Source organism: Myripristis murdjan, chromosome 7 (genome assembly GCF_902150065.1).
Source record: "Myripristis murdjan chromosome 7, fMyrMur1.1, whole genome shotgun sequence".
Lineage (NCBI taxonomy): Eukaryota > Metazoa > Chordata > Actinopteri > Holocentriformes > Holocentridae > Myripristis > Myripristis murdjan.
The window spans coordinates 7350757-7370185 of NC_043986.1; the positions used below are offsets into that span (position 1 = coordinate 7350757).

The 19429-nt window shown below is 43.5% G+C and overlaps 1 protein-coding gene across 1 annotated transcript in view; it reads left to right on the plus strand.

Moving 5' to 3' along the window:
* Positions 1–4121: 4121 nt before the first annotated feature.
* The window catches only part of sema3h (sema domain, immunoglobulin domain (Ig), short basic domain, secreted, (semaphorin) 3H), an 83738-nt gene continuing 68430 nt past the window's right edge, over positions 4122–19429 (plus strand). Inside the window, exon 1 of the mRNA XM_030056204.1 lies at positions 4122–4404. Coding sequence (XP_029912064.1) covers positions 4305–4404 — 100 coding nt within the window. The 5' untranslated portion in view covers positions 4122–4304. The remainder of the gene's footprint in view (positions 4405–19429) is intronic.

Consider the following 19429-nt stretch of genomic DNA (forward strand, 5'->3'; position numbering starts at 1 on the left):
AGCCACCAAACACACCTGGGGAGTGTGTGAGCTGCACCTGACAGTTAGACTGACTGTTTGACCTCAGTTCACAGGAGCACAGAGCACTAACGGTGTGATAAACTTTGTGTGAACTACAGCTGAGATGACCTCTGTCGCCGGATATGAAAAAACTGGAAAGGAGGGGAGAGCAAAGCCTCGGATCAAAGGAGAAAGTCCTCCGTCACTTCCCTACTGTCCACTTGCCTCACTGTCTTCATATTTCATATTTAAGGAAATATTATGTGACATGAGACAGTATTGCGACCATCTTTGTGCATTTAATTATAGTTTTGAAATATTTTTGAATTTTGAAGCTGCAAATGGTTTGAGTAGTTTTTGTCCCTCTTTGTGGAGGAAGGCTCCGTCTTGCCATTCATCACTGAGAGGAAACCACACTAATGAATCCCAATATTATGGTCCCTGGTTAACTGCTTATGAAGAACTTATGATTAATGGATGAATTAATGAAGGACCTTATCGCTGCCTCCACCTCTCCTCCTGAACCGGTGACGCAGATGTAAAGCAGCATGAATTATAACCTCCAGTCCACGATCGTTAAAAGACAAAAGAGCCACCAACAGACCTGTCAACAAAACATTTTATTTTCAGAAAAGCCTCAACCTCTTAAACTCTGATTTCCCCTCAATTCCCTTCCCCTCATGTACGACATTTCCTTAAAAGTTTAAGACAATGTCACATAAATTCTGTAACAAATAAATCCTGGTTGCAGCTTCATTGATGCTTCACTTCACTTATACTGAGTGAAATATTTAAATCCAAGATCCATTGTTTTGTGGCTGTAGCATTATATCAGATAGAAAATATGTCTTGCATATAATTTTATTACCAAATTTGCCTGTAATTCAGCACAAATCACAGGTTAGATGCCACAATTTGGTATCTTTGGGGACCTTGGGCTCTCTGGTAGATTTTAAAATAAAGTTCAGTGGGTTTGAACAAAGCAACGTGCATTTGCATTGACAAACCCTGTCATTACAGAGTTGAAGAAATTAAGTTATGCTTGTTTTTTTTTTCATAAAAGACCATATCTTCATATGACTTTGACAGCTTTTACTGCGGATTAATAGCAATGGAGAGCAGGATAATGAAATGCATGATGCAAATTTGTTCTAAATTTAACACTCCAGTGAAGAAAGACCCATAATCACGTCTTAAAAATAAATAATTCATCTTTAACTGTTGCATTTATGCTCATCTAAAGACACAGAGGAACAAGTGGACGGCGGCTGCAGCAGATCAGAGATCACAGGCTTGTTACGTAAGCTCGTTTGGATGTTGTGGCTCCTAATGAATTAACCGTCCCGGCCGGGTGAGAGCGGGTCACGGTGCAAATTATTCTGTTTTACCGGCTCTCGTTCGTCAAAGAGGCTGAGTCATGAAAAGTTTCTCAGTCCAGCAGAAGCTCCGCAGAGAACACGGTGTGACCGACCAGAGGATGACTGAGCACCGCATGTGCAAACAGCTGACTGCTCGCATATGATGCACCCACATTTATGCACGGCTGGTTGCTGACTCCTCCTGGCCCATCAAAGAGGGTTTTTTTTATAGGCCCAGAGTCATTAAGGCTGTGTGTGTAGGTTGTGTGTGACTTCACCATAGGACTTGCCTAATATCACCCATAAAGAGGCAGTGGGTCTATTTACTAGTAGTGGTCATGCAAAAATGTCTGCCATCAGCATTCAACAATACATTTAAAGTTTGTGATGAGAAACTGAATGTGCTGTAACAGAGGAATTTCTTTATTTTTCTGTATTTCCAACTATTTTTCATGCAAAACACAATGTTGTTTGAAATGAGTGCATGTATGCCGTCTGAGATTGATTATTAGAACTACTGCAAAAATGAAATTGATAAATACTGACTCTTATGGTAGAGTGCGGATCAGACCACATATTTTTGTCTGACATTTACCGCCTGAAGTAGCCTACGTGTTGCCTTCAGTGTCGTCATGTAAACTCCAGTACTGAACTGGAAGTTGCCTAAAACATTTTTCATTGAAATAACGCCGAAGTGACCGAACTGGACTTGAACCCGAACATAATTTCGGTACACTTTACAATAAGAGTACAACAATTAACATTAGTTAATGCCGTAATAAACATTAAGTAACAGTTAACTAACCGTTAACTAATGTGTCTAAGAATCATGTACTAATGCTGTTCATGCTAAGGTATTAATTTATATGTTATTTAAGGGTTAATGTAGATATTATTAACATTAGTAAATGCCATAATAATCATTAACTAACAGTGAATTAACCATTACGGCATTAACTAACGTAAACTAACGTTAATTGTTGTACTCTTATTGTAAAGTGTCACCATAATTTCTAAATATTTGTCCAAACCCGGCCCAAACTCAGGTTGGGTATCCACATTAAAGTAAACCTACTTTAAAGGACAAGTTTGCTAGAAAGTGTGGAACCTATAGACGTTTTTTACAGATTATCTTGCATCATCCTCAGATGCAGAGAGCTTCATTTCCAACCCTGTCTCCTAAAAACAGTTTTCTCATGGGACGTCCCGGTGGCTCACCTGGTAGAGCGCGTACCGCTTGTCAAGGCTGAGTCCTGATCCCCCCTGTCCTGCCTTTCCTGTCACTGTCAAATAAAGCAGAAAAGCCCCAAAATAATCTTAAGGAAAAACATTCTCATGTAACTAAACTGCATTCTCAACTTTGTTTGTAATTACCTAATCTGTACACACACACACACACACACACACACACACACACACACTGTTGGCTGGTGGTGGACAGCTGATTTCTACTGAGGTGACCCAGATCCAGCGGCAGGCTTTGCCCTCAACCAGTGAAAAGCCACATTAGTTTATATAAACACCGAGCTGCATGATATGTAACGATGCAATTAAACGAACCGATGCATCGCATTAAAGAAACATATAGGCGGTAATTATACAATGGCAAACAAGTGTGGGGAATGAATAATTCACCGCCGAAGAATCAAAAGTCCTCGGAGAGAGAATTCCACTTGTTCATTTGCAAGCAACCTAAATTCATTATTTATCCCAGCGAATGAATAAATCGTCCCTGCTAGCCTGTGATTGAACTTGAGCTGGTGAAAAATTCAGCCGGCGCTTCCAAACTACAATGAGCTGCTAGCTAATGAAGAGAGGGAGAGAGAGAGAGCGAGAGAGAGAGAGAGAGAGAGAGAGAGGGAGAGAGAGAGAGAGCAATATTTAATGATTGCATTTAGGTTAAGAGTGGAGAAACGGAGAAAATAATGAGTTAGTGAGGGTGAGAGAAAAAGGGGGAGTGACTGGGTGAGGGAGAAATGGAGAGAGAAAAGGGGGAGAGAAAGAGATAGAAAAAGAAAAAGAAAGAAACAGAGAGGGGAAAATGGAGAAAGGGGGGATTGAGAGAGAGAGAGAGAGAGAGAGAGAGAGAGAGCAAAATAAGATGAAAGCTGAATTGCAACTGTCTGATTTCCACTTTAAGGAGGCTTTCCTGGAGCACTGAATAGGCATGTGTGTGTGTGTGTGTGTGTGTGTGTGTGTGTGTGTGTGTGTGTGTGTGTGTGTGTGTGAGTGTGTGTGTGTATAGGGCGGGCGTGATGATTTGGGATCTTGCTCCCTCCGCCTCCCACAACGGAGCTGCCAGAGAGAGCAAGAGAGAGAAAGAGAGAGAGAGAGAGAGAGAGAGAGGGAGGGCGAGCGAGGCAGATACATAGCAGAGTGGGTGCCAGACAGCAGTCACATGCAGAGAGAGAGAGAGAGAGAGAGCAGACGAGGCTCATCGTGTGTTTGGCTGTCAGGCGCCGCCACATCTCTTACTTTTCTCTTGGAATACATCTGAAGCCCCCTGACAGACACACACACACACACATACACAAACACACACACACATAAACTGACAAGTGCATGTGTGTGTGTGTGAATTCTGATCACTGATTGATCGCACACACCTGGATCCACAAAGTCTCAGCGTGCAACTTGGACACAAAAAGAGACAGAAGAAGTTTGTGCATCGCTGCGATTTGGACTCAGGATTCAGCACTTGGACTTACGAGTGTGTGTGAGAGTGTGTGTGTGTGAGTGTGTTGAATGTGTTAAGTGTGTGTGTGTGAGGATTCAACACTCTCTGCTTTGGACTTGCACCCAGGATTGAAACTGTGCTTTTACCAGTGCAGCACTTGGACCGGGAAGAGAGAGAGAGAGAGAGTCGCCTTGGACTTAGATTTGGACTGAGTGTGTGTGTTGTGACTCAGTGTGTGTGTGAGTGAGTGTGTGTGTGTGACAAGGAGGATGTGTTGGCTAGCGGCAGCCGTCCTGCTAGCCCACCTGGGCAGCAGCGTGACGGGGGCGTGGAGAGCGTCGCAGCCCAGACTGCAGTTCACACACTCAGGTGAGGAGGACGGAGCGACTTCTCCTCGCTCTCTTCTTGCTCTTCCGTCTCTTTCCTCTGTCTTTCCGCTTCGTTTCTGTCTGTTTCTTTCCAAATCGAAGAAACGATGCACATTTTCCCCCCCTCGTTGACTTTTCTTGCTCTCATTCTGTTTTAAAACATGAAAAATGTCACTTGCACCTTCACTTTTATGTCTTTACCTGCCGGTTTCTCTGTTTTCCCTGCTTTTCCTGTAACTCTCTCTATTTCCTTCTCTCTCTCTCTCACACACACACATTCCCACATCCACCCTCTCTATAATCAGCTAAATTGAATTTGTCTTGGCCCCTGCTGTCTGTTTTTGACATGAGAAAGTGCTCCTTACATCTCCGCATGTCATCTCGTCAAGCGGAGACGCCGTTCAGATCGGCTCCGTCTGTCACTTTCCTTCCCAAATGAGACTTCCATCATTTGGAGAAAAAAAAAAAAAAAAAAAAAAAAAGGCATCTTTTCTTGGAAAATGATTACTGGCAGAAGGTGCGGTGCATTATGGGGCTGCTCTCGGTGGTGTAAATCATCATTTGGCTCGCAGCATCAGCGCAGGATTAAAGGTATTTGTCAGGTATTTGTGTTTTTCCAAAAAGAGAGAGAGAGAAGTCCTGATGGGGAGGCCATGTTGGAGAGAGATGGATTTTTTTTTTTTTTTTGAGTTAGCTGACAGGAATGACTGACTGATGTCTGAAGCAGAAGGCGCTCGGCAGAGGATGAACCTCCGCCCCGCGCTGTCGCAACGCTCCCGCTCGCCGCGACGCCCAAACACATCATTCCTGCAAATTAACGTCATGGATTTGTTTACCCTGCGAACATGAACGCATCGGGTTTGGACTCGAGTCTCCATCTCCATCGCTGTTAGTTTCATATTTATATTTAAGTCAAAGTGATTATGGTCTCATGGTGGAAATCTAAGATCCAGATCCCCATCATAATCGAATCGTTCGTGCCTCGGCCCCCGAAGGCGACCGGCTCCAGCAAATTCCATGGAAACGCCTTCATGAGCTTTTAGAAAACTTTGCAGGAAGATAAACGAGCGAGGGCGATAAAATAAGCTTGAGGAGACTCTGTTCTCCCAGATTTCGCCCCAATTTCCTCCCATATTTCGGTCCATCTTTTGTATTTGTTACACATAAAAAACTGCTAATGCTGCTGCTGTTTCTTGACAAAATACCCGACAAAAAAACACAGAAGTGCAGGCTTGGGTCGGTCGCAGGCGTCTGGGAGATGAACTCTCCCCCGTTTCCCCCCCGTTGGGAAAAGCTCTCCCTTCTTTGGACTGGCGAGGTTGGCAAGTAAGTCGCTGGCAAGGGGTAAAAAAAAAAAAAAAAAGAAAAGAAAGAAAGAAAATGAGAAAGAGAAGGAGAAAGGGAATCCCTCCTGTTGGCTGAAAATGAGAAATGCGCCTCCTTTGCAGCTAAAGATGTGAAAGAGTGAAATGCGGCGGCGACATCGAGCTCTCGCGCTGTTTGCAGGTGTTTTCGTGCTCTCTCTCTCTCTCTCTCTCTCTCTCTCTCTCTCTCTTTCGTTGTTGAATCAACACCTGTCATGTTGAAAAGCTCCGCCGTGTCCTCTGTGGCGGTGGCGGCGGCGGTGTGTGCCCATCCTCCTCGCCGTTTGTTTTGAGCACCCTGGCGTGGCAGAGGGGTGGAGTTTGCCTCATGCAAGTATCAGGATGTTGCTGTCGTTTGTTTTCCCGGGACGTCCAGTTCGCAGCTCTGAGGCCTGAGCGAGCGATGGAGGGCGGGAGGCGGAGATCAAACGCTCACGATTTGATCTTTTGCCCTCGCAGCTTGGCCACACGGCTTTTTTTTTTTTTTTTCCTGTGGATTCACCTTCAAATTAAAAGGCGGTTCGGTTCGGCGCGGCCGGGCCCCTGTAGTTACAGCGGAGATAAACTCTGGTCCCTCTAATCACGTCGGACCCGAGACACCGTGGGGCAAGAAAACCGACTGATTACACGTTCTTACATAAGCCAAACACACGAGAACAAATGATAAGAGTGGAGCCATCCGGACCTGACCTAGAAAAGAGAGAGAGAGAGAGAGAGAGAGAGAGAGGGAGGGAGAGAGAGGGAGAGAGAGAGAGAGAGAGAGAGAGAGAGAGAGAGAGAGAGAGAGAGAGAGAGAGAGAGAGTCTCCCAGGTGGGAATTTGACTCAAATGAAATCTGAATCTTAATAGCTGCTGTAGTACCCAGATGTGTGTGTGTGTGTGTGTGTGTGTGTCTGACTGTGTTTAGTTAGATGTGTGTGTGTGAGAGCATGTCCATGATCCACATATGCCTTATTGTGTGTGTGTGTGTGTGTGTGTGTGTGTGTCCCTGCATGTCCTTGAGTATAGGTGCATGTGTTTTAGTGTGTATGTGTGTGTGTGTGTGTGTGTGTGTATGTGTGTGTGTGTATGGGTCCACATGTGCTTCATTGTGAGTTTGTGTGTGTAGGCCTGCTTGTGTGTGTGTTTGTGTACAGTATGTGTGTGTGTGTGTGTGTAATTAAACAGCTGTGCCAGTTCTGTCTTTGTTGTGTTTTCTACTGAGCCGAATGTGTGTGATCTCGAAGCAAAGTGATCAAGGAGCTGTGTGTGTGTGTGTGTGTGTGTGTGTGTGTGTGTGTGTGTGTGTGTGTGTGTGTGTGTTCAGTCTAACTTGGTATTCTGCAGAGGAAAACGTGCTTGTCTTGGAACAAAAAGGGTGAGACGTGTGACGTGTGCAGAGATCTTAAAAGAGACGTGTCCAATGTTTGCAAGTGTGTGTGTGTGTGTGTGTGTGTGTGTGTGCACCCCTCTATGGGAGCTCCATTCTGTGGTCATTTCCCTTCCCATCACCACGGCGATTTTTTTTTCTCAACTAGACAGGGCAGTTTTTTTTTTTTTTTTTTTTTTTTTTTTTTTGGTTTGGTGATTCTTATAATTACAGCAGGAATTAAGCTCCACTCGTTACAACTGACTTTGAGGAATTTTGGCACTTCCGAGACACCGTACTGAGGCTTTGAATGACCCTCAATCTGTGGAGTTCAACTCAAAAACTAACAATAGTAAATAAACAGATAAAAAATTGCACATATAAGGAAAAACAATCTGAAATTACAGCGGCAGAATCAAGCCAATATTTCAGAAATATACTTTTAAAAAGCAAATGTGTTTTTCTCACTTGTAAATGTATTACTACACTGCAAAAGTCAAAATCTTACCAAGATTATTTGTCTTATTTCAAGTAAAAATGTCTTATTTCTAGTCAAAATATCTCATTACACTTAAAATAAGACATGATCACCTCAGAAGTAACTTGTTTTTAGACAATTTTCAAAATTAGCTTGAAACAAGAAACAAATTTTGCCAATGGAACAAGCACATTTTTACTTGTGACACAAGTGAACAAGTAAAAATTTGATATATTTTTGACTATATTTTGACTATTTTGACTAGAAATAAGACATTTTGACTTGAAATAAGACAAATAATCTTGGTAAGATTTTGACTTTTTGCAGTGTAGCTGCTTGTTCTGACCTCATTTTTTCACACTATTATGTCAGTTTCTATAAGTGGTGCCATGCCCATATCACATAATGGCATGAAACTTGTCATGTCTCATAAAATCTGTCCAAAAAAAAAATCTCACACCGCCATTAACACACCATTCGGAGTCGAGGGATGAGATAATCCCACTTGTTTCCAATGCAGTTTCAGTATAAATCTGTTGAAACGGGGCAGAATGAGGCAAATCAGCCCACTTGGATTGAGAAAATGACACTTAATTAAAAAAAAATCCTGGAAAAACGTTTATTAGTGTTGGGACCAAGTGGGATTATCTCTTTACCTTTACCTCGTTGAAGGAAAACGAAAAAACAGTGGATCTGAGAGTAAACGACGGATCAACGTGGAGGTTTCTTTGCCGTTTGGGCTGCGGCTCAAAGGGAACCGGGCGGGACGGAGTCGAGCTGCCAACTGGAAGCAAGCAGCTCGTCGTCAGATGGAGATCCTCCCGGCCCGCAGGCTCTTTGGCCGCAGAGCCTCAGTCTGTCGCCTCGCGCCAGAGGAAACACGGCAGGCCGCGCTCAAATCTGTCAGCTGAGCGTCCGAGGGAGAGAGAGAGAGAGAGAGAGAGAGAGAGAGAGAGAGAGAGAGAGAGAGAGAGAGAGAGAGAGAGAGAGAGGTTCACTGTGATTGGTGAGGTGCAATCAGACTGACTGAGCAGACGGCTTCATGTGTCTCAGAAAACAGCTTTAAATACTTAAGAGCACGCCTGATTACCTCCAAACCTCGCTCCCCCCGCACACACACACACACACACACACACACACACACATATGCACACACTCACACACTCTCTCTCTCTCTTTCCTAATGACTAAATTATCCCAGTCATTCACTCAAACTTCATCGCCCACATGCAGCGGACCCAAGTGCAGCACCTAATAAACTCACATACACACACACACACACACACACACACTAATGAGTCCATTATCCCTGCTATTCAGTGAGCGGTAGTGTGATTTTCTTGATGATTGTGATTTGCTAGATGGCAGATACAGATTTGGTCTCAGTACCACACACACACACACACACACACATATTCACACACACACACAAAGGGGACATTTCACCGCCAACGACCAGGTGAAATGTACGTTATTGTGCACAAAGGACTAATGAAATAATTACATTGACTGAAACGTGTGAGCCGAACGGAAGCTACACACACACATACACACACACACACACTCACACACACACTACAGTATAACGCCGCTGTGGCTGCTTCATAAACGCTGCGTTAGAGTATGAAGAAGCATCTTTTGCAGTCCGCAGCTTCACTTCATAAATGATTCAGACGCTTTAGTCGGCTTATTAAGTTTTGGTGGGTCTGATTCCCCCGACGAGCAGCGGGACTCATGTTTTATTCACACACACACACACACACACACACACACACACACACACACACACACACACACACACGTCACTTACACCGGAGACGTTTAATGTTCGCCGTTTAGATTCAATCACGAGAGACCGTCTGCTATGAGCGGCGTCTGGGCGGTGTGCGTCCACATGCTCTGACCTTTGACCTCCTCGCGGCTGGCTGGCTGGTTGGTTTTGCAGCAGCTGCGGTCGAGGCACCGGAGCCAAACCCCACCGTTCCCGTAAACGCGAGCCACCCGGGACGGCGGCTGATTGTGTAAAGTGCGGTGTAAACCTAATGAGTCATTTCCCCGGATTAGCATGTAAACGACTCGGTTAGAATAGAGATTAGCTCATCAGCGGCCGGCTGGATCAAACACCTGTCATTTCCCTTCATACAAAAAAACCAAGTTACCTCTTATTGAATTACACTTCATCCTTCTGTCATGCTTTATATAATAAGCAGTTTCTATAAAAAAAAAAAAAAAAAAAAAAAATCCCACAATAATCTTCCACAGCTGGAAACACACAACTTAAGAGACATAAGGAGCCGTTAAAAGCGACTGGACTTAAACTAAAAAAAAATGAAATATGGCAGAGTTTTCTTCTCTGGGATGGAGAGAGACGTTGTGGAGAAAACCAGTCGAGCTGTCCCGGGACGCTGAAGCCAATCTGGAGGTGTTTGGAGTGACACACACACACTTGTTCCCCCCAAAAAAGGAGCGCATCCTACAAATGAGAAGACCGGACTGGAGGTTTAAAAAAAAAAAAAAAAAAAAAGGTTTTGTCCTCCTGAACTCATTCAGGACGATGAGATCAGCTCCTCTCGCTCGCCCACTTTGCTTTTGGGTTCCTTTGATTTTCTGCATTTTTTTTTTTTTTTTTTTTTTTCCGCTGTTGTGGCTTCATGCAGCAACTTCAGCGACCAAAATCTTAAACCACTGAATTTAAGAAAATTCCCAGGCGGCAGGCTGTGATTACAGCCGTGGTGTGTGTGTGTGTGTGTGTGTGTGTGTGTGTGTGCAGGAGTCCAGGGAAGAAATCCCATAAGTCCCATGGGAATTTATTTTCCCAGGCGATGGTTGATGCTACAGTAAATCAATGAAATTTGACAAGAGCTGGTAAGTTATCATAGGATATTAGCGTTACAAATCCGTGGCATTCATGCATAATAATTTACTGTAATGCTTACATGCAACCTCAATGCAACTTTTTACTTTTTCACGCCCGCTTTTAAACCAACAAACCAACTCTGCATGGCATAAAACGGTATATTTTGCTAAATTAATGGTTTAATTAATATCCTTTTGATATGGACTCGACACACATGCGAGTCGTATTGATTGATTGAAGGGAATCTTTCCAATCTCTACCTTCCTCTCCCTGTGAGGTGAAGGCAGCATTAGCACATTCGGTCTAATTAATGATCTCAGCTTCAATACAAACAAAGTGCTTCATTAAAACAACACAGGCAAAAAAATACAATAAAACCTACGCTAGACTAAAATTTACAGCAATAAAAACTCTAAAATGTCAATAAAAGTCATTAATATACAATCAAAATACAATTAAATAAACACAAGGTTAAAAGTTAATATGGAAAACAATGATCAAACTGAAAACTAAGGCTATTACGTCCCTCCAAATTAAAAGCCAGATGAAAAACACAGGTCTTTGGTCTCCTTTTAAAAGGATTCACGGCGTTTTGTTTTTTTTATTTTATGCCTGTAATATTTGGAGGTGCAGAGAATATCGCCAGCACAAACAGACCAGTCAGTAAACGAACCCTCTGAGTGAAATCCTTTTTGTAAAATCTGCTTTGTGTGGCCGCCTGCAGCTTTTATTTTTCGAGGTGGTGTGAGGCGACGGGGTCGGCGTCTCCTCGCTCAGTTCAGGTTGCAGGGCGAGAAGAGAAACCCGGCTCCTCGTCATGCACGATGTTTTTCTTTCCCTGACCTCACCTTTCCTCTGCCTTCCGTGTCCCGTCCAATAAAGCCTTCAAAGCGACATATTAAAAAAAACCGAGCGATATTTCATTATTCATTTATTCTTTCAGATCTGTCGCTATGTAGGCCAGAGCTTTCCAGGCTCAGGGCTGGGGATGTTGCTGAGATGTGCCTTTCACTGGGACGCTTATCTGGCACAGAATCAGGCTATTCTCTATTATTAATTTTAATGGAAGCCGTCCCCGAAGGTGGCGGTGCACCACTTGCTTGTCACTGTTCAAGTCAAAAGGCATTTTTTTTTTTTTTTTTGCTTTTGCCCCCGAAAAAAAAAAACATAAAACACTGGGAACGTCTCATGTAGGGCAGACGTTTTCTCCGCTTCCAAAAGAATATCTGATTTTTGCACGCTGCATGTATGCTAATCTGCCAAAATTTAAACTCATTTCAGGCACTATAAACAGTTATTACACTTTTTCCAGTTGGCCCACCGCTTTATATTCAGCGCGGCTCAAGTTGCAGAGTCTTGAAACTTTCGTAAATTAAATTAGAATAACACAGCTTCCCTAGTAGCCTCATTAAAATGAGACGTTTTCTCCGCTGGTTGAGATCAATTTCGCAGGAATATTTTTAGGGCCTGATTTAATGCTCCCGCAACCAAACTTCAGGGCCTTAACAATCCATTAAAAACCACTGATGAAGGTGGTCTGTGTTTTAGGGTTTTCTCCTCGGGTGGACAGGGACAGGGAGTCTAATTACATCCCTGCTTTGGCAACAACGCCCCATGACAACAGTGGACACGCTGTAAATTTAACCTCGCGGGGTTTCTGCGGCTAATATCAGAGGCTATCTTTAGCATCGAGCCTGTAATTAGGCAAAAAGCACAGGCTTCACATTTCATCCATTTCCCTAAAGTATTGATTTCCTCCATTACGCCCTGCCTTAAAAGATTTAGAGCCGACTCTCTCACCTTTCCTCTGTCGCTCTTATATCTTTACCCAGCATTTTTTCTATCATTAAAACCATTAAACGGACACTGGAAAAGCTTTTAGATTTGTGTTACCTGGACTTTGTGGCTTGCACCTTTTAATGAGCGCTTGCCTGTGATGTCGGTAATGAGTTTTTTTTTTAAGTCTATATTTCCATCATCTTGACTGAAAACCGTTGAGAAAGCCTTATCTGGAGCTCTTGGGGTTGTTTTCTCAGCTTTGTGCAGAAGTCCTACCTCTGGGTTTCGCACAGCATTCCTTTCCCTTTTAGCTCCATGAGGGAATTTAATCCACAAAGGCACACTTGACTCGCTGGCCAGCTGGGAGCCAGAAGTTAGATGGGATCAACGGTGTTAAGAGCCACCGGTAACCACCGGTTTACCTCATTAACGGCAGATTAGGGCAGACCGGTGCCATCGAATGTGGAAATGCAGAGTGACCAGGTGGAGTTTGGCTGGGAACTGAAATGTCCGCCATCTGCACAACGCAGCGATGGCTTGCATGAAAGTTACACATATTGGTGCATTGCTGTAGTAATCAAAATACCTGAGGACAATTTAAATGAAAATTTAAGTGAGTTTTGACCATTTAGACTAAGCACATAATGTTAAAGTCTGATTCATTTCTGCTCATCTGTATTTTTGGCAGTGAAAATGAAATCCAAGCATTGTCATCTTTGAGAATGATGAATTTCGAGCTGGATGGATGTAAAGCATGTTGGGCTGAAAGTCTTCATGCACAATTGTTCTGGTTTTTGAATTCTGAAGAAAATCCGTGTTTAGCAGCATTTCAACATAGTGAGCAGGGAGAATCCTCATCACCTGGAAAATCTGGGTTCAAACCAATAAATAATGATACTAACAACTTCATTTATGTAGTGCGCTTCACAATAAAACTGGAAAGTGCTTGTAAATTAAACCAAATAAAATTACATGAAAGCAAATGAAAAGGCCAATAAGAAAGGCAGTTAATAAGTGAAATCCAGTACAGAAAAAAAAAAAACACTGAGAAGACACTTTACAGCCATCTGTAAAAAGTGTGTTTTGATCCCTGTGGTGAGAGGCTCCCGGGCAGGAGGCGGCTCATCGCTTCGCTCGAGGACTCTTCATGATGCTTTCTGTGCTGCGTCTGAACTTTGTGTGCCCTGATTGAACAGAAGTGTCTCTAACCAGCGGTCCACCGTGTGGCCTTTCACCGCCACAGCAAAAGAAAACCCACGTACTGAAGCTCCAGGAGTGTATCAGTACTGAACCGGTGCATTAAAGGAAACAGGAGCCGACACCAAAGATCTGATCTTCAACCCACGGCGGCGCTGATGGGACGTTCCCATGACTGCGTAAACAAGGAGAAACCACAAGAATCTGATTCTCCCTGTTCTGTCAGTCGTGGGAAGATCAGACAAGACAGCGCCGCAGAAGGTTGGAAGTCAGACTTCCTGTTCCGGCTTAAATATAGCCGAGGATTTTTATCAGCGCGTTAGAGAGAGGAGAGAGGAGGCACGGCGTCCGAGGCGGGGGGTGTTTTCACTCTGCCCGGGGCTTTAAACCTGCAACTCACAGTGTTCAGTGATTCAACACAAAACATCAAATTTATCATCATAAACTTTGAAATCATATCACTCATCACGTTTGTCTGCACGTGCGGTAAAATGTGGTTGAGCCAGAATATGAAAACCACAGATAAAGGAATCCGACGCAGCAAAATTTCCACTGTTAACAAATATGGATTTTTACATGTCAGTTAATTGGAGGTGACAAATATCGATCAGCGAGTTATATCTCCAGTCATCGTGCTGATGGGGCTGATATGAGACACCAAAAGTATTAAAGTGCTGTATTAACTCTGATGGGTGAGGAAGACTTAATGCTCGTATAGTGATGGTTTTTACACTCAGTTAAGCTGAAATCTGCAAAATCTGTTTTTTTATGGTTAGATTATGAATTTGTTGAAATAATTTATGGTTATGATATCCGTGTTTATAGAGACTTTTGTTGTGGCTTGAGACTCTCTCCGTCTTCTGCTGCTGAGAAATGCTGAAAGTGTCTGTTGGCTCGTCGGGACAGTGCCAGTAAAGTCGTTATTTGTGCTCATCTTTAAATCCGGATACAGACGGTGGTTTTGTTCATTTTCTCCGTAGCTGTGCGGCTTTTCATGAAGCGTACGGATACAGACCAAACAGAGCAGCAGCGCCGCCGGAAATCATGCAGCCGACGGCTCAAGAGAGACCAATCTGTGAACGAGACGTGAGGAAGACATTTTTTTTAAAATGAGAATATTAGAGAAAAGAATTCTCCTCTGACTCTGAGCTGCCTTCTAGTGGATTTACTCCGTCACATTTCATCGCTCAACCGCCAACATGAAGGATGAAAAGTACACGGGGAGTGGCGATGACATCGTTTGAGAAGGATGTATTTCTTTTAGTACGTAAAGGGAGCATAAAAGAACCTTTACAGCATAAATCAGATCAATACAGATAGATTAGCTGCTGCTGCTGCATGGAAAATAATCTTTAGACAAACTGAGTGAAACACACCAACTCATTCACATCAGCCCACGCTGTGTTACTGTCGAATTTCAGCAACATATTCCTGTATGAAATGGCGACCCGGTCTTTGCTGTGGTTCACGACTGACAACATGCAGAAAAATGACGGACTTCGGCTTTAATTTAATACGAACAGTTTGGCTGTGTAGCTCTGGGAAAATCCTCACTGATCTCTGAGGGAAGGTGGTAGTTTTACTCCGAGGATGAGAGAGTTTCACTGCGTTTTGTGTCTCCGGCGTCATCCAGGCTGGTACAGGTGGTTGCTTGACCTTTTATAAAAGATGACTGGTTCAGACAGAGGAGGGTGTCATCTAACAGAAAGGTGCGTCAAAGTAAAAGTGACCTCTTCACCTCTGTTGGATTCATGCAGACTGTGCAGAGCCTCTCTCTCGTCTGACCGGTAGCGGCTGAATGACACGAGCAGGACTGACGCACGGCATGTTATGCAAAACTGTCCTAATTTAATTTAGACTCTGAAATGGAAAAAATGGTTTAAATACCACTTTGAATAAATAGGAGAATTATCACAGTTGGGGCATCTTTACCTCTGCCAGAGAGGATATTTTCGCCTGTCAGCAGGATATCTAAAAAAACAACAACCTGTGAATGGGTTTTATTGAAATGCGGTCTATAGACAGGCCTCGGGCCAAGAAACAATTAATTAGATTTTGGTGGTGATCCAGATCTGGGCTTCCTGCCATCAAACCATTATTGTCTTTTCCGCCAGAACTATGAAACTAATGGAGTCACAGACTCGAGTCCAAACCCCGAGTTTGTGTTTTGCACGTCGCTGGGTTGAGAAATCACTTTAACTTCAGTGATCAATTTATCAGGTTATCTGTTTAACTGAGGAATGAGGTCTTTGGGTGTTTCTGCAAAGTGGAGGGCTGCTGCTGGAGGTTTGCGCCCTCCAAGTTTTTTTTTTTTTTTTTTTTTTTCTTTCAAATCTGGTTTCATCTTTCTTTGTCTCTTTACAGTGAGGGGATTGTGATTACCGGCTTTTGTAAGGTTATAAGACAGACATCCGACAGGCAGGATCCAATGACACTGTGGCTTTTATGCTCAGACGAAGCATTAGAGGATGTCTGCGGCACAAGCTATTATCTCCATGGTAACCAGCTGAATGCCTCTCTGATTGGGGAAGATGGCCGCTGGTTTCCACAGTGTGTTTGATTTGAGGACGCTTTGAAATCGCCCTTTACAGCAGAGGACGAGGCGTCTTTGAGGTCCCTGGTGAGGAGATTCCCTCACCTGTTCTGTCTCTCTTTACGCACTTTTAATTAATGTTGCAGCGTCCAATTTCAGTGCTGTGAAAATGTGAAGTCGGCATAAAGAATAAAGAGGAATAAAGGAGAAGAACAAATAAAAATAAAAATGAATAAGTAGCATCGATGGATGAGTCTGGATGAATTCTTCTTTGAACCCTTCCTTTCATTCCATTCAATGCCCCCTCTCAAAAAAAAAAAAAAAAAAAAAAAATGAAATGAGAGACAATAAACAATGGAGTCTGTGACCTTACATTTTGCTGTCTCTGTCTTTTGAATGTCGTTTTGGTCATCAGAAACGTACGACCACAAAGTGATGGTCTCAGAGTGTGATACCTGCACCGAGTCTGGTCCTTTAACTCACACCAACAAGAGTGAGCTGCTCCAAAATGAACTAAGCAGATACAAAAATGATTTTAAGCGGCGACACAGAGCTGAAAAATTGTTTTGAAGGATGTAGAACAACCGTTTCACTCAGAGCAGCCGCCTGGCTTCCAAACTGGCTAAACTATTAGGCTCGCTTTAGCCTAACCACATGAATATGGGGAATTCAACCGCCGGCATTTTCACATACACCTCCAGAAGAGGCTACAGTTTAATATGGTGGTATAGCAGGATAGTGATTAGTGTCATGTTCTTCCTACTCTTTCTTTCTTTCTTTCTTATTCCGTCCGTTTTTTTTTTTTTGGCACGTAACTCCTCCTACAGCTTTCGTTTTAGGCCCACATAATGAATTGAGAAAATGTGCGGCCCCATTGGGAGACGTTTGGAAATTACTTTTATAAGGAATTTGACATACGGAATTTTTGAAATTCCAGTTTTATGGAAAATTTTGGCCATCCGAAATGAATGGCCAAAACTTCTGAAGGCTCCAGGGCGCAGAGCTTTTGACCTGCGTCCACGCACCAAATACGAAAAACATGCGTCTTGTGGAGAAGAAGCGTTGTGTCGATTTTCAAGCCGTTCCGACTTTCTGTTTTTCCGCAATTCCAGTCTGAAGTCGGAATTCTGGACGCAATACACACTAATGGCGGAATGTTCGGAGTGCCAGAGTGAGTGACATCACGGCTAGAGTGCAGCAGCCCTGGAAAATCATCTAAAAATTTTGTCTTTAACTTGCTCTCCTGGCCACAATTTTCACTCCACATGCATACATTTGGGTAAAGTAGTAGGAAAACTAGTTTTGCTTTGAAAAATGTAAATACAAAAGCAAAGTAGCTTCAACTTTTTAAACGGTGACACTTAACGAGACAGGAGTGCCAGCTCTCTCCCCCATAGACTCCCATTATATCTGGAACCCAAAATCTGGGGAGAGAAGGAGAAACACACACTTTTTTAACTCGCTCTAGGGCAGGCATTTTTGGGAGTTGGAAAATAATTTTGACACAGTTTGAAAGCCCAAAGCCTTACCTTTCTCATGATATATTTTATTTTCTGCTTGGACTTACTGTCATTGAGGAAAAATCATTTGTTTGACCACTACTTTTAGGAAATTCTCTCCCAAGCACTGTCACTCTTCCAGTTTCCCCACAAACTGCACTTTTCTAGTTTAATAGTGATTTTCCTAAGAAGGTTATGTTCGATTGTCATGTGGTTGCACACAGGTGGTAGCTAACAGCCAAAATCACTGCTTTTGTTCATTTTGTTTCTTGATTTTGATCCTGTTGGTGCTTCATGCATTCAGCTAAGCCCTCCATGCAACAGGCGGACACAGATATGATGGAAATGCTGGAAAGGTCAAGGGTCAGGGGTCAAACGCAGCCCAGCAGAGGGCATTTTGTTGGTTTTGTGTCTTACTGAGTGTATCAACGGGGACGGGAAACTTTGAAAACAGAAAGAGAAAAAAATGGATTGGCAAAAGTGAATGATTGATGCACTCCTTCAAAGGCTACTGTCAGCATACCCTTGAGCAAGGCATTTTACCATCAACTCATGCTGCCCAGAGCTCTTCCCAGGTTTTCATGGCGGTGCTGAAAACCGTCCCCAAATAAATACAGATCAAAAAATAAACGAGACTAAAATACAAACACAGAGAGAGAGGGAGTGTGTGTGTGTGTGTGTGTGTGTGTGTGTGTGTGTGTGTGTGAGACTCTGGCTGAGCAGTCATGATGATGATGAATAATCACACACACTCTGAGGTCAAAGGTCAAGCTGTCCACGTGGGTCTGGTCTGTGTGTGACGCTGTCCAGACGCAGTGTGTGTCTGTGTGTGTAGACGCAATTTTGCCAGCGTGTTTGACAGAGAATATGTGTGTGTGTGTGTGTGTGTGTGTGTGTATGAGAGAGAGAGATAAAAACAGAGTGAGAAAGTGAGAGAATTTATATGTATGTAGGCCCGGTGTGTGAGAAGTGAGTTTCTGAGTGTGTGTGTGTGTGTGTGTGTGTGTGTGTGTCCATATAATGCCCATATTATGCCCGTCTGCGTGCACACAGGTTGGGTTCCCAGCCTCCTGCAGGCCTCTCTCTCTCTAATTGCAGCAGTAATTGGTGAAGTGATAACCCCATTTCCACAGGAAATGTGCCCCGGTTTCCTCGTCCCCCCCCACCCCACCACCCAACCCCCCACCCCCCTCCTTTTCTTGGGGCAGCGCAGCCATCTAAGTCTTCCCCCTGGGAACGCTGCACCAGACAGCTGAAGTTCCCCGGGGCTCCACGAGCAGAGTAACAGACCGGCAGAGATAGACAGACAAAGACACACACACACACACACACACACACACAGATGATGATCTCGACCGTAAGAGAATAATGGGGTAGATTAATGATAATTGTGGCAGCTGTATGGGAGGAAAGACCAATTAATGTGTGTGTGTGTGTGTGTGTGTGTGTGTGTGTGTGTGTGTTTCTACTGTATGAGTGTGTGTCAAAGCACCAGGAAAATTCCACACAGACTGACAGACGGATGGAGAGAGAGAAAGAGAGTTGATATTTTCATCATCCTCTCTGGTTTTCTTGTGCTTCAGTCTCTGTTTCCTTCTTTTCAAGCTGCAGAAGGTGTCGTCTCACCTCGAGGCAGCGAACCGACTCGTCTCCCCGCTGACGAGCCGGCTGATGAGGCGCTCGGCTGTTACCGTCTCCATTTTGATATTCATCCTGTTGGTAACACTTGATTTGGACAGTCAAATATTAATAATAAACCTCATATCACCTTGTATCGACCTAACCCTGATACAAACCTGCTACTCAGTTAAACAGTGAGCTGACAGGCCGATGTGAGGTCAGGTTTCTATTCTGCAACACTAAAGGTCACACCTCCTCCACTGATTTCATGACTTTGATCCTTTTCAAAATCTTTCTGAAACAGTTCAGTGATGTGTAATGAACTCAATTAAATATTATTTTAAGTGCATT